Consider the following 15,725-nt stretch of genomic DNA (forward strand, 5'->3'; position numbering starts at 1 on the left):
TCAGGGCTGTGTGACGAGCTCCCCACAAGTGCCTCTTTGTGGAACGAAAGCTTGCTGACAGGTTGGGGCCCCTTCGCGGGGTGCCTGTGCACAACATAGCAGGCGCCTTGACTTTTGCAGGGAGGTAAGGGCTGCTTTGGGCTGTTGGTCAGCCTGCCCCACTGACAGAATGATGCGGTTTCTCTCGAATAATTGACCTGTAGATTTTTGATGAGTATTGCCCTGGGAGCAGTTTGAGCAGAAACCACTAGCCTTGGTGGGGCTTCCCAGGAGGCGGCTTCAGGGTCGGCTGTCGATGCCCCTTCTGTGCTGCAAAGTGGAGGGGCTTGGGGGGGGGCACCGAGAGAGCAAACTCTCTTCTTAAACTCCCCTCCTTCTCACAGATATCTCATATTATCCGAGAGATCCGCCAGTTTCAACAAACTGCGTATAAAATAGAACACCAAGTGAAGGTAAGCTGCCGGTGCTCCGACCCTTGGGCTCTCACACAGGTGCTCTGTCTGGACCATCCTCTTCCTCCCTCATCCCTCCACATCGACCCACTCCCCCTTCTCTCTCTGGCTCCCCTGGGCTCAAATGCCAACTCCCCCAGGAAGCCCTCCCTCTCTCCTCCCCCCCCGCCCCCGCCCCCGCCACCAGTGAGTTCTCCCAGCTTCAGGCAGCAGGTGTGAACCTTGTCACCTGCCCTTGGATGGTGGAGGATTACATCTAATCCCCCACCAAGGCAAAGGAGGCCGCATTTTCAACATCTTTTTGTAAAGCAATATGCTCCTGGTTACAAAGTCCCCAATTGGGAAAAATCCCCTAGCCACCAGGTCCCCACCAGAAGCAGGGGATCCCCATCTCTGTGCAAACAGCACGGCCTGGCCCAACGTACTCACTTTGAGGTAGCACAGGCTACCTTGTTGCAGGAGGGTGTGGACACCACGGGGGCCCCGCAGGTGAGACCGGCTCCAGGAGGTGGGGAGGGCCCACCTGAGGATGGCCACAGGGAGCAGCAGCAGACAGGCCCCAAGCAGGTGAGCCTGGGCTCCTGGAAGCTTCCGGAACCTTGTCATGAGGACCATGGGAAGCCAGGAAAGAAGCTTACAGAACTCGTTTAACTTGCATTTGTAAAGACAGTGGCTGTGTGGAGGGTGGTCAGCATGCTGGTCTCACTTTGCTCTTGGACCCGCATGCCCCATTTCATGGACAAAGTAACTGAGACCTGCTGACCCAAACTCTGGCTCCTGATCCTATGACCTCTCCTCCGCGCAGACATCCATCCCCTCTGTCCCACCTCTCTGCCTTCCTGCTCAGGGTTCACTCAGTGTCCAGCTCCAGACAGATCCCCAAGCACCCCAGAAAAGCAAGCTCTTACTTTTGTTTTGTAGCAGATTTGCCTGTAAGAATCTGTTTTTGAGAAAAACCAACAGGTTACCGATTGGGCCCCTTGCCCCTGGTCTTCGCTCATTCTGCCATTCAGCGTGCTACGTGTCAGGCGTGGGATCAGGCCTGGGGCCCTCCTCCTGGAGCTCCACCTCGAGCTTGGATGGGAGGCACATGGAAAGGTGGCCACCTCACAGGGGTGCTGTTTGCTGCCCATCTCCCCTTAAAGCAAAGCTGCTCAGGGGGCTTGATCTTGAGCTTGCTCATCATGAAGAGGACGAGCTCGTCCATATGCTGGTGTTCGGAGGGCTTGAGGTCGAGATTTATGAGTTCTAGGAAGGGGTGTTGGCAAGAGGTGGCCAGCTGGGCTTGGAAGACCAGCAGCTCATCTGGACTGTGATGTGGGGGTCACTTCCTGGACTTGCTGGTGGGACCCCTGAGCTGGACACTATCATCACTTTGTCTGCAACTAAGAGCCAAGGTGTTGACAGCTCCCAGCCCCACAGTAGCATGCTAGAGGCTCCAGCAGCAAGACGTGCACCCAACACCTGATTTTGCTCTAGCCGCCATCCGAAGATCCCCAAATGTGTGTTTTCTCTTCTGCCCTGGGTTTCTGCGCAAAAATACGAACCTTTGGTTCCAAACAGCTCACAAATGAGTAAGCCTTATAAAGACACCTGGCATAGCTGGTGCCTCCTGGGAGGGATGCTCGGGCTCGGGCTCCTCCATGCGCATTTAATAGTAGGAACCCAGAAGGTGATGTGAGGGAAGGAGGGAAGAATGAGTCAAGTTGGGCCATGGGTCCTCCTGATTGTCCACCCCAAGATCGTGCCCCGGAGTGAGCCATGCAAGGCCAGAAGGGGAGGCCCAGCCCGTTTCTGCTTTCCTCCCTTGGGCTGAGCGTCACTCGGCCTCAGGTTAAATCTATCTTTCCAACATAAAGGAGACACTGAAAGAACATATAAACCCCCAGATCACCCACCACTTGGATTCTATACTTGACATGTTAGATTTTTTTCTTTTCAAAAGAGGAGCCCAGAATAGGGGCACCCAGGGGTTTCAATCAGTGAAGCGTCTGCCTTTGGTTCAGGTCATGATCCTGAGTTCCTGAGATCGAGTCAGTGGAGAGCCTGCTACTCCCTCTCCTGCTCCCCCTGTTCATGCTCACTCTCTCTCTTGCTCGCTCTCTCTCTGTGTCAAACAAATAAATAAAGGCCCCCCAAAAGGCCCCAAATACTCCATCTAGTGCTCCACCAAAGATAAGGCAGTGGAGGGTCAGGCTGACTGCCTGTGATTTAATATTACCAACAGGACGATATTTACGGTCTTAAGGAGATGCGTGAAGACAAAACGCAGCATGAGGCAGGTCTGCGTTGTGCACCTGGCTGGCCGCCCTTCGGGGGGCCTGCTTCTGGGTCAGATGCCACAAACACCCCATGGCCCTGCTGCTTCTTCTCCTGTCTCTCCTCCCAGGTGACCCAGTACCTGCTGGACCGGTCTTTTGTGATGGATGAGGAGAGCCTCTACGAGTCCTCCCTCCGAATGGAGCCAAAACTGCCCACCTGAAGCCGCCAGCCCAGACCCGCCGCCCCACGGACATGCGCTGTGTGATGTTGTACATAGTTGTCTGGTTCCTGGATCTTCCTCCTTAGTATGTGCTTCTCCAAGAACACAGTCCGTTCTCGTTCTTAGATTCCTCTAGAAGCGGACCAGGAGCCTCGGCTCCGTTTCAGACGCCCCCCTGACTCCCGCAGAGCCTGGTTCCTTCCCACGACGTCCTCATCTTCCCGGCCCCTCAGCCTCTCGGAACGGGGGACAGAGCCCACGCAGACGCCAGCCTGGGCCTCATCCTGCTTCTGGCGCGCCCCGGCCCAGGCCCCCGGGCCGCGTGCCCCCCCACCCCGGGGCGTCCTCCCAGCATGTTCCATGTAGTTGTTATAACTGGGGGGTGGGGGGAGGCGGGAGGGGACCGCACCCTGAAGTCCAGTCATCCACAGATCTTCCCGCTGACGGTGATGCCAATTTCCAAAGCAGCTTTTTCAGCCAAAATCCCAGGGGTCCACACTCCCCGTCTCCCAGTAACCCGGACGGAGGGGAGTCCTCTCCACTGAGAACCACGCCCCGCGACACCAGCGCCGCCACCTCGTGCAGACACCACGTGCTCCTTGCTCTAGGAATCACACCAGGTAGCATGAGTAGCCGCCTCCGTGAACCCGGACGAGGCCCTGGAGCATCCCACGGGACACGGAGTCACCACACAAGGTCGCGTCGGCTTCTGCCGACCGCTGCCCGGCATTCACTGCAAGTCGGGGACGCAGAACATGTCACTTCTCCTCTTCTAGCTGCCTAACGGTTACTCCAAGCTTACGTTGAGATGCTCTGAGTCTGTATGCTTCGTGAAAATAGTACCACACCGTAGAACTAGGAAACCAATAACCGAGTGTTTTTATTGCATATACTGTAGTCCTGTCTGAACGCCTTCTAGCAGGAATATAGTACCGTAGTGCTTATTCTGTGAATATTACCATCGATTTTTTACATTGTACAGTAGAGAGAACGCGGGTTAACTCTGAAGCGGCAGGCATGCTCCACGACGACAGACAACTTTTGCTGTAAGCAATACCTAGTGGTATGAGAATTCTATTTCAAGTCCTAAAATATTTCAACTTACAGCTTGTTTGGAAAAAAAGAAATTTCCATTTTTGTAAAAATATATGTTTCCTGATTACCTCTTGCTAAATAAATCTCTTCTATCTCAGGGTGAACGGTGAGTTTTGAAGGGTTTCATTCGTTCACTCAAGGCATATCTGAGGAGCCCCCGGTTCTTCTCAGACTATGGGCTGGGACCAGAGATCCAGAGTGACAAGGACACAAACTCTGCCCTTGGGGACTCACGGTCTGATAAGGGAGACCGAGCCGGGCATCTGCTGCCCCTGTGACACGTTACGCCAAGGCTTAGTGGCTTGAATGAGTTTGTGTTGTTTCAGAGTCCTGGGGGGGTCGATGACAGGGCTCTGCCGATGTCACGGCCACAGCAGGTGGGGCTGGTGGGGCTTCCAGGATGGCCCTCTGAGTAGCTGGAAGGTGACATTGGTGGGCACTGAGCTGGGGCTGTCCCCCCTCCCCCAGCACCCTCACCAGGCCTCTCGAGTGGGGCATGAGCTCCTCAAGGTGGCAGCTGGTCCTGAGAGCCACCTTCCAAGAGGCTTGGATAAGAGCTACAAGGCTACTTATGACCCAGCCTCAGACTTCCCACAACATCATGTGGATCCAGCATGTCACCAAGCCCTGCCAGGTCATGACAGGCTGGGGAGCCAGCAGCTGGGACTCACAGCATCTTCATTACTCTAAAGACAGAGCCCGTGAGTCCTACTATCTCTGGGTAGGGGAGGCGGTGCCCTGCAGACCCGGGGAGGAGAAGGCATGTCATGAAGGATGGGAAGGAGCCCCACAGAGATGCCAGGACAGGGATAAGCAAGGGTGACAGGTCACGCAGAAACCAGTAAGTGCCCAGACACCCAAGAAAGAGGCCACTTGTTCAGGATCGGCTAGCTTGAGTGGGCAACAGAAATCCAGTGAGAAGGGGGACATAGGGTTACAGGAGCCCGGAGATAAGCATTTGCAGAGGGGAGGCAGCTCCCATTGGGCCTGCAGAGGACATGCGGCCACCAGCTGAAGCCCGCAGCGCCCAGGGGAGGGTGAGTGGGAATATACCGTGAAGGAAGAGTCTGAGTCCCGCACACCCCTGACCTTCTGGTGAGCCCAGCCAAGTCGCTCAACCTCTCTGAGCCTTGACTTCTTAGTCTGAGAAATGAAGTTGAGAATATTTCACCGCAGAATAGAATTAAACGAGTAACCCTTAGTGCTTAGCACAGAATGAACAGCTAACGGGGGAATGGGCATGTTTTGAGGTTCACATGAGGGCATGGGGTAAGTCTTCCTCTTTAAGGCAAAGCCACCTGCTGTTACTCCTTCCAGCAGGCATTGAAGGCCTTCCCAGGCTCCATGGGCCTTGCCTGCCGGGGCGTCCAAGACAGGGATGGCCTGGCCCTTGCCCACCATGGGCAGACTGTGAGCTCCATGCACTCCTCCATCTGCTCCCGACGGAAAGGAGCTGGTGGTAGCAGTGCTCTCCCCAGGGGACATCTAGGGGTTGTCACGGTTGGTCAGGGAGGTGGGGACGCAGCTCAGCTAACAAGGTTCACCCCTCAGCCAGACTGCCCGGTTCAAATCCCCACACCACCACTTACCAGCGTATAACTTTAGGCAAGTTATGTAACCCTTCTATGCCTCAATTTCTCCTGTAAACCACGGATGGCAATACTCCCTGTCCTGCAGGGTTGCCGTGGAGATTCAGTGAGATGATTAGCACGTGGCAAGCATCTGACGACCTCCGGCTGCTGTTCTTCAGGAAATCTTTACGGAATGCTTGCGCTCCGTGGACTCATGTATGAACAATGCCATCAGGGTCCCTCCCCCCAAGGCTCCCGTGCTGCTGGGCAGCAGGCAAGGGACACATCTTGGAAATGCCCAAGGCAGGGTGGTAACTGCCATGAGGACTACCAGGCAGGGAGGTGGTCTGGAGGCCAAGATGCCTGACCTGACCTGACTTGGAAACCCAAGACCACAATGTCATGGTCACAGCAGCCATGAGGTCACCACTCCCGTGAGTGCAGGCTCTTGGGGCTAGGGGAGGTGCTGGGCAGTTCTCAGAGCTGTTTTGGGGCAAGATGACAGTGAGGCCAGAGGAACACCCCCCTCCCAGGTGTCAGATTTAAGGGGCTACCAAAAATCTCTGTAATAAAGATAACATCCTAATGGTTTTTAAAAGTCAAAATTGATATAAGCATCCGTGTGATGAACAGTCTAAGCATTTGTGATGCAAACAGGGTCAATATCCCTGGTGTTCCCTTTGGTCCCAGGCTCCCATGGGGCCACTCTGGCCTCGTGCCACTCATACAGGTGAGCAGGTGAGCCTCCCTGCTTGTCTGTGTTTGGCCGGCTGATTTGGAGGGTGTCTCCCGCCCGCAGCTCCTCAAGGAAGTTTTGTAAGGTCAGTTCACAAGAGCACAGCCGCCCTGGTCTCTGGTGTAAGTGGGTTTCACGGAGGCTAGTGGAGCTGCCTGCGGGCCTGCCTGCCCGTGCCGGCTTCTCCTCCCACCCTGTGATTCAAGACCACAGTCTCTCCCCCAGCAGTAGCCCTGCAGGGGCCCCAATGGCTGTGGGGGCAGGTGGTTATTGTCACAGGATAGGACGGTGCCGCCCAGACCCACCCACGCTCCATGCATTCATCAGACTCCCACGTGCGCATACCTGGCAAGCGGCACCCACCCTGTTCCTGACCTCCTAGACCTCCTGACCCAGCTGCAGGCTAGATGCCCTTGCAGCCAACACCCCGCAGGTTTCTAGCTACAGCCACACCGCCCTCCTAGAGGACTGTCATCTAGGAGCCATCTCGGGGGTCCCCTACTGCCACCTCAAACGCAACCGGACCAAATAGATCATCAGCTTCCCGGTACACCTGGGCCTTCTCAGCAACCCATCTGGGTGTGCCAGCCAGAAACCCAGTGGTCACCCTTGACTCCCACCTGCCATGTGTCATGGTTCCCATCCATGTTCACCTCCTAATTACCTTCCCAGGCAGATGGTAGCCCGTCCCCGCCCCTGCCAGCACCCCAGGACCCATAGGACCCCTGCACTCTTTAAAACTGCTGAGAACTCTAGGGGCACCTGGGGGGCTCAGGCAGTGAGGGGTCTGCCTTTGGGTCAGGTCATAACCCCAGAGTCCTGGGATCAGGTCCCGTGTCGGGCTCCCTGCTCAGCACGGCATCTGCTTCTCCCTCTCCCTCTGCCTCCCCACCCTGCTCACTCGGTCACTCCCTCTCTCTCTCAAATAAATATCTTTTAAAAAACCTGTTAGGAACGCCCCCCAAAATCCTGAAATCATGACCTGAGCCAGAGGTAGACAGACACCCAACTAACTGAGCTACCCGGGTGCCCCTAAATAAAAATTTAAAGAAAAGGAAAAAAAAGTACAAAGAACCTCTTTCTAGGCAAGGTGACGTTGACAGGTTTTGGGGATCAGAGCCTGATATCTTTGGGGGAACATTATCCTGCCCTCCAAAATTTCTGTCTCCCTCAATTACTGAAACACATACAACTGCCCACAACATAGCAGATGCTCTGTTGTCATTTCTCCAGCCAAGTATATTGTATTCTGTAGTGTTTTTCATGATATGTTCATAATGTAATAACAATGTGCTGAACTGTTCTAACGTCTAAACAACAAAGTAGCTTTGATAGGACAGTTCTCTTACGTAAATGGAAACGTGATTTAATGAAACGACATTTTATGAGCAGGGAGTATTTTGTGTAAATCAAATGGCTCTTTTGTGCTCACTGGTAAGCATCACTAAGTGTGTCTCTCTTGCTAATACAGGGGCATCATTATCATCTAAATCATACAATTCAACTTGAAATTTAAGCTGAAATATTGTTGAGATACAAGCATGACCTTTGCATCCACTCATTACTGTTTTTTTTTTTTCAAATGACATGACACTCAGAAAAATTTAACAGGATCTTATGTTTTCAACCGGCTAAATAAACTGTAAGAAATGGACAGACCCAGTTCTTTTTTGTTTTGTTTTGTTTTATTTAAGATTTTATTTATTCATGAGAGACACGGAGACAGAGGCAGAGACACAGGCAGAGGGAGAAGCAGGCTCCCCATAAGGAGCCCCAGGACCCCAGGATCATGACCTGAACCAAAGGCAGATGCTCAACGAAAGAGCCACCCAGGTACCCCATAAATAGCCTATTTTTAAATGAAATATCACAGAATGATCTTCAATGATTATTAAATGATTATTAAATTGAAAAGAATGAAAATTCTTTAATGAAAGAACTTTTAAAAATAATAATTCAGGGCAGCCCTGGTGGCTCAGCAGTTTAGCACAGCCTTCAGCCCGGGGGCTGATCCTGGAGACCCGGGATCAAGTCCCATGTCGGGGTCCCTGCTCAGTGAGGAGTCTGCTTCTCCCTCTCCCTCTGCCTCTCCTCCTGCTGTATTCTCTCTCTCTCTCTCTCTCTCTCTCTCTCTCTCAAAATGAACAAAATATTTAAAATATATATAGAAATATTTATGTAAGTAAATAAATAGGAGCCCAGGCCCACAGGCCCCCCAACTGCGGCCTCTGAGACCTGAACAGAGGAACCAGGCTCACACCAGAGGGCTGACCTCTGAGCGCTGACCTCCATAATGTGAGCTGATGGTTTTCAAGCCGGTGAGATCGTGGTCATTTGTTGTAGCAGCAACAGAGTGAGCACCGTGCCCCATCCACCTGCCCAGTTCTGTGAGTCCCCAGGCGAAGGGCGTCGTCAGCCCCCTTGCACAGGGGAGGAGCCCAGACTGTCACAGGGCAAGTGGCAGCCACGGTTGCTGGGTTAGTGTGAGAGCCAGCTCTGCGGTCAGGTCTCAGGTCGGGTCTGCTGGTCTGAGAGCCACGTACTCTGCACCCACCCTCTCCACCAACCCTCTCCCTGCCCTCCCTCCCCTGGAGCACTCTGCTGGGAGCAGCATCCTGCATGCCCCTCCCCCCTCCAAACCCCCACCCTTTTCAGCATCCCTCTGTCCCTCTGGGATGACTTTTAACTTTCTCTAGCCAGGAGTTCCATCTGTCTCATCTCAGGCTGACCCTGTCTATGCCAAAGACCTGGGTCTCCTCCCCACCGCGGGACCCTACGTAGGGAGAGCGCCTGGTGTCTCCCGCCTCTCCCAGCACACCTGACCCACCGACTGCTCCAAAGTCTGGTCTGCTTCAAAGGGAGCTGCCAGAAAGAGAACAAAAAGAGAGAAAACAGACCCCTCAGCATTAGGAACCCTCCACCTCAGAGGACATCATTGAGAAAGCCGGGCAGCCTACAGAACGGGGGAAATATTTTTGCAAATCATGTATCTAATAAGAGCTTAGTATCCAGAATATATAAAACACTCTTACACCTCAACAAAAAGACAAAAAATCCATTTTAAAAACAGTCAAAGAAAAAAAAATAAAAACAGTCAAAGGAGCTGTGTGGGTATCTTTCCAAAGATGGACAGACGGCCAACAAGCACAGGAGAAGCTGTTCAAGGTTAGTCATGCTGCTGGAGAAGTGGAGACCCGCGCTCCCTGCCGGGGGCCTGAGACACCGCAGCATCTGCCGGACACAGTCAGCAGGTGCTCAGCAAGAGAAGCCCGGGGCTCCCTCGGGATCTGGCGATGCCCCAACCAGGGGTCTCCCCACGAGAGAAAACACGCGCTCACACAGAGACGTGTGTGTGCATGTTCACTGCAGCCACAACCGTAATAACCAAGACGTGTAAAGAGCCCAAGTGTTCACCAGCAGATGAGTGAATATCTAACATGTGCATCTCCATGCCATGGACTGTTACTCAACCTTAAAGAAAAATTGGGGCACCTGGCTGGCTCAGTTGGTAGAGCGTGGGACTCGTGGTTTCGGGTCAGGTCATGATCTCAGGGTCATGGGATTGAGTCCCATGTGAGGCTCTGGCTCCGTGGCATCCACATGAGATTCTCTCTCCCTCCTCACCCCTTGCATCTCTCTCTCTCTCCCTCTCTCTCTCAGAAGAATAAAATAAAATAAAATAAAATAAAATAAAATAAAATAAAATAAAATAAAATAAAATAAAATAAAATAAAATAAATAAAATAAAATACACTGATAGGTGCTGCAATTTGTGTGAACCTCAAAAACATGATGCCAAGAAGCCAGACACAAAAGGTCACGTGGTGTGATTCCTTTTATGTAAAGTGTCCAGAACAGGAAAATCCTCAGACAGAAAACAGATTAGTGGCTGCGGGGAAGGGGGGGCGGCATCTGGGTTGGAGGAATGAGGAGTGGTTTCTTCCTGGGTGTGGGCTGTTCCATGGGGATGATGAAGTTTTGAAACCAGACGGAGGTGGTGGTTGCACAACACCGCCAGCGTACTAAGTGCCACTCAGCTGTACACTTTAAAGTGGTTCATTTCATTCTATTTGAATCTCAGTTCAAAAGAGAGAGAGAGAGAGAGAGAGAGAGAGAGAGAGATGGGGCGTGTGGCTGGCTTGGTTGGGAAAGCACGTGGCTCTTCATCTCAGGGTCATGAGTTCAAGCCCCACATTGGGCATGGAGCCTACTTAAAATTTAAAAAAAAAATAAAAAGAGAGAACTGAATGTAGTTTCCCACTGAGAAGCACTCCAGTTGTGATCAGAAGTGCCTTAGATTGGTTAGTGGCGTGCCTCTGCATGGACACCTTAAAACGGTGGGCTGTGTGCTCCCTAGATATTGGGCAGTTGGAAGATGCAGTGAGAGAGAGAGAGAGAGAGAGAGAGAGGTTTCGTCAGAGATTGCTTCTGGGAGGAAGTGTCTCAAATGGGGCCCTCACAGGGCAGGAATGCAAGGTGTCTGGCTGAGAGAAGAGGAGGAGCCGGGTGTGAGACCAGGAAGGGTCTGGGTGACATCTGGCGGGGCCCTGGGGACCAGGCAGGGGCAGAGGAGGAGGTCAGCGGGGCCCTGGCAAGGCTGGCTGGGGGTCACCCAGGCACACCAAGCACCGCTGCCATCTCGCCCCACCGGGGCCCTTCACTCAGGCAGCTCCCCTTGAGCCCTCACACACCTGCAAGCATGTGTGTTTACTATACAATTACGACCCACACTCAGGCCAAGTGACTCATGCCAGAAACCGGCCAAGCCAACTCTTGGTACCAGGAAGGGAGGTCAGGAATGTTCTGCTCACAGCGAGGGGCCAGGCAAACCTGCAGATCCTCTTCTGGGTCTGGGGCCTCCACACGGCCCGCCTGCTGCTTCCTCCCACTGGGTTCCCCCTGAACCTTGGGCCCAACCACCAGCCGTTCACCCATTCTTGTCCCTCTCATGGCAACTGCTAGCCCCATCAGGTGAGCACAGCACCTCCAAACTTCCCTCATCCAGGACCCATCACCCTTCAAATGTCCCCTTTAATGCCCCAGCCTGTCGGCATCGGACTCAGAATAAGTTGTCAACTATTCCTGCTGCTGCTGCTGCATTTATGCTGTCCTTGCTCTATGCCGGGCAGTGGCCTTGAGCTCCAGTACCCAGCATTTTTACTGCAGAGGGCACAATACAGGAAATCTGACTTTCAAAATATTTAACCACCAGTACAGCATGGGCACTGACCCCTCAGGCTAACAGCCTAACGGGTACAAGCTGGCTGAAAATCAACCAGCACCGCAAGACACTCTCCACAACAGTAAAAGATAAAGCTAACAGTGTGTGGTGCAGATTATTAATTCAGGGGTTCTGGAAGAGGAAGTTTCTGTAGAGGAGAAAGGACAAGACATGAAAATAGAGAGGGAGCTGGAGGTTGTGCCCGACAAGCTCACCTGTGGACTTGAGGAGGTGCACTGGTGGTGGACATTACAAGCATAATAGGGATGTATCACAGGAGGTCTTAAGTGACAGGCAAAGGAGTATAGACAGACTCTGTGGACACCAAGAGATTGAAGGAGGCTCTGGAAGAGAATTTATTGGAGGCAGACACACTCTGGGCTCCAGCTCCTGAGCTCCTGGCTGTCCCAGATGCAAGAACAAAACCAACTGAGGGGGTAAGTTCCCACTGTGCAAAGTATGGGGTTTGCTGCTTCCTCACAGGGCTGGGACTGGGGTGAACAAAGTGAGATGCACCCCTCAGATGCCAAATGGAAGGGAGGGCCAAAATACGAGTAATCAAGGTAAATAATACTTTAGTGCAATATTTTTAAAAATCCAAAATTAATGCAAAGAAATCATGATGAAAGGAACATCACATTTTAATAACTAAAACAATGATGGGATCTAACCCTTCCCTCACACAACATAACCCACTGCCTTCACCCCAAGCCTGGCCTTGATGAAATGCAGCTTCTGGACTTTTCTGCAAGGCCGCACACTTCTCCTGGCTGTGGCTGCTGCATCTCTGAGGCTTAGCCAAGGATGCTTGCTGACTTCTCAGGACACGGATGATGACTTCTCTTGCAGTCGGAGGACATCTCCAGGACAACTTCTCTGATCCACAGCACAGGAAGTAACCAAGCTGACTAAGCAGAGTGTCTCCTGGTGGAGGATGGAACAAGTTCCTATGAACCCCCCTGATGCAGACTTATACCTTTTCTGTATTCCTTACCTTTCCCCCTCAGCAGGCCCTTTAGTCACTCACTCACCTCTATATCCACCTGTCCATGTATCCATCCATCCCTTCCTTACATCTTTCCACCCATCCATCCATCCTTCTTTCCATCCATCCATCCATTAATGCATCCTCCCAGCCAGCCATCCCTCTGTCCTTCTATCCACCCCTTCGTTCCATCCATCCATCCATCCATCCATCCATCCATCCACCCCTTCCATCCATCCATCCATCCATCCATCCATGTATCCTCCCATCCATCCACCCATCCATCCATCCTTCCAGCTGGCAATGGCCCCCTTTATCCTCTCTACCATTATGCATGCACCTCTACAGTTATCCACCCAACCACTCAGCCAACTCTCCGCCTACTGCACAAAATCAGCATGTGGCTGTAGGAGAAGCTCTACCACCTACAGCATACGTGTACACTCCGACAAACTTCACACGGCTGTTATGAGCATGGAACAACAGGATCCATGTCGTCATATTGCTAACACAGTTATTACTGTTACAAGACGCCAGAGGTAGGGTACAGAAGTTTATCTGGCGAGGGCCCAGCCTGTCTGCTGAGCTTGACTCTGACAGGTGATCTGGAAAACCAGTTAAACCTGTAGCAAACAACTGGTGAAGAGGATGAGCAGGAGATCTAACCTGAAGAAAAGGGCTAATCGGGAGTGGGGCAGACAGGCAACAGTCCCAAGAACTGTAAGCGGGAGGTCGGTACGCAGGTGGTCACGTCCGGGAGCTATGGTTTGGCTGGATGCCTGGCCCCTGTTGACACCTCAGGGGAGTGCAGACCTGGACAGTCAGGAAAGTAGGCAGGCCTGGGGCTCACTGTCAACCACCTGCTCCCCGGGGCTAACGCCTATTTCTAAGGAGGAGAACCCTGGATTCAGTTGGCCAGTGGTTCAAACCCCAGCTCCATCACTTAATTGTGTGGCCTGAGGCAAGCTGCTGATGTGTCTCAGTCATTTCATCTGTAGAATGGGATAAACAGTGAGCACTAAGAAAGTGTTCACACAAAGCACTCAGCAGTGGGTCTGACATGTCCCTAAAGAAGGTAATGACTTCTGAGTGGGGAGGGTAAACACTGCTCTCGTCTCCTAGCCTCCCAGATCCCAGAAGTGCAAGCACGTGACAGCCTCCATGTGCATGGGAGCCTTCGAGCCCGCCCACCACCTGTCAGCCCAGGCACCAGCTAACCTGAGCACCTCGCCTGGTGCATTAGCGTCCTATTGCTGCGTGCTAATTACTGCAAACTTTGAGGCTTAGAATGACACAAATACACTATCTCACAGCTCCGGAGGTCAGAAGTCCACGTGGATTTGGACAGTTCCTTTGCCGCCCGTTGCACACGGCCAAATCCAGGCGTCAGCCACACCATCTTCCCTTCTGGGGATTCTGGGAACGAATCCGCTCCCCAGCTGATTCAGGTTGTTGGTAGAATTGCTGGCTGGTGGGCCTGAGGGCCCTGCTTCCCAGCTAGCTGTTGGCTGGGTCCTTCTCCATTTCTGAAGGCCACCCACTTGGCTCTTGGCCCCACTCAAAGCCAGGGATGGCAAGCGAAATCCCTCTTGGGATTCAAGGTCTCAGACTCTTCCACCTTCCCCTTTTGCTTTGAAGGGCCTGTACTGGGGCCCTCAGATAATCCAGGACCATCAATTAAAGTCAGCTGACTCGAAACCTTAATTTTGTCTACAGAGTGTCCTCAGAGCCAGGCCTGGATTGTGCCCAATTGAATAACTGAGGCAGAACCTTGGGACATCTGCCCACCACCCAGGCCCAGCGAGGCTCTGCTACCAGCCAGTCTGCAGCCTCACAGGTGCAGGAGTACCGAGGGCCAGAACCATGGAGGAGCCACATGTGCAGACAGACACCGTGAAGAGGGTGCAGGGAGCAAAGGACGGTGCCCATATCCGGGACGAGTCACTACATAGTGCAAACCACCTGCCTGGGTCACACAGCAAATCTGCAGGACTAGAGCCAAACACTAGTCTCCAAGTGACCAAGCCAGAGCCTTCTGCACTGCAGTGCGGACCCTCTGGAGTGACCCGAAAAGGAGGGTCACTGGGGACCCAGCACGGGGTGGGGGCGGAGGCAGGGGAGCCTGGGTCTGAGATCATCATGGCCCTCCGTCAGGCTCCTGGGAACAGGATGAGAAGGTAAAAAAAAAAAAAAAAAAAAAAAAAAAAACAGGATGAGAAGGTGAGGTGCTTCCTGCCTACCCAACGGATGAGACACCAGCAGAGAGAAGACACTTCTCTCTAGGCCAGTACCTTAACTGTGCAAACAACAGGCAGGGTATTTTTGGAGACCTGTGGCTCCAAATGCACCCAGAGGGGCATCTGAACACAGACAAAATCATCAATTGACAAAGAGCTGCTCTATCTGCGAAGATGGTGTCTGTGAGCTCGGGCTGCTGGCTCTCCCACCGCCAGTGTCCACCTGCTGCACCCCCTGCTGCACTGAAAGATCCCCCAGAGGCCCCTTAAGGGCAAATTCCTGGGCTGCCCCCACCAGTCAGATCCCAAGAGAGGGCCTAGGGACCTATTCCCCTGGGGCCTCAGAGGCACAGGCTGGGCTGAGCACTTAGGGGAGAAAATCTCCTATGGAGGGAGAGACAGGAGGGAGAGGGAGGGGGGAGGGGAGGAACTGGGAGTGGGGAGCTGGGACAGGCCAGCCCCACTGGCTCTGACCTCACCAAAGTGCCTCTGGCTGCAAAAAAGATCAAACCCAGGCTCAGACTCCCTCTGCACACTTGCTGGGAGAGCTAAGGAAAATGTTGGGGTTCAGATCCCACAGCTAAGAATGAATTCTTAGACATCTTTGGTGTGAAAGCTCCTGACAGAACCTGTGGGCAAGGAGAGCTGCCCTGGGGGCACGAGGAGATGCTCCTTGTAGACTTGCAGGTGGGGAGGAGGTCAGGGAGTGACAAGGTTCCCAGGACCCTGAGGGGGCCAGCTATTGTTGGGGAAGGTCATTTGTTATCAGGCTAGTAAAATCCTAGTCATGAGACCCTTCAGAAGTGCATGGGGCCACATGCTTGGGGGATGACAGCAGGATGTATCCTGGGGGTGGAGATGAAGGAGGTTTCCTAAGGAATCCTGGGGGGTGGGACCATGTCAAGCCTGTTGCCCTTCACCAAGTGTTCTGGAGGAAGCCCCCTTG

At 53.1% G+C, this 15,725-nt stretch overlaps 1 protein-coding gene across 2 annotated transcripts in view; it reads left to right on the top strand.

Annotated features, from left to right (window-relative positions):
- Window positions 1-4,133, top strand: part of RASGRF1 (Ras protein specific guanine nucleotide releasing factor 1) — a 93,089-nt gene extending 88,956 nt beyond the window's left edge. For both annotated transcript variants that reach the window (XM_026000021.2, XM_026000028.2), the window contains 2 exons: window positions 384-452; window positions 2,842-4,133. In XM_026000021.2, the coding sequence (XP_025855806.1) occupies window positions 384-452; window positions 2,842-2,934 (162 nt within the window). In that variant the 3' untranslated portion in view covers window positions 2,935-4,133. The remainder of the gene's footprint in view (window positions 1-383; window positions 453-2,841) is intronic.
- The last annotated feature ends 11,592 nt before the right edge of the window (window positions 4,134-15,725 follow it).

The sequence above is a fragment of the Vulpes vulpes genome, chromosome 14 (assembly GCF_048418805.1).
Source record: "Vulpes vulpes isolate BD-2025 chromosome 14, VulVul3, whole genome shotgun sequence".
Classification (NCBI taxonomy): domain Eukaryota; kingdom Metazoa; phylum Chordata; class Mammalia; order Carnivora; family Canidae; genus Vulpes; species Vulpes vulpes.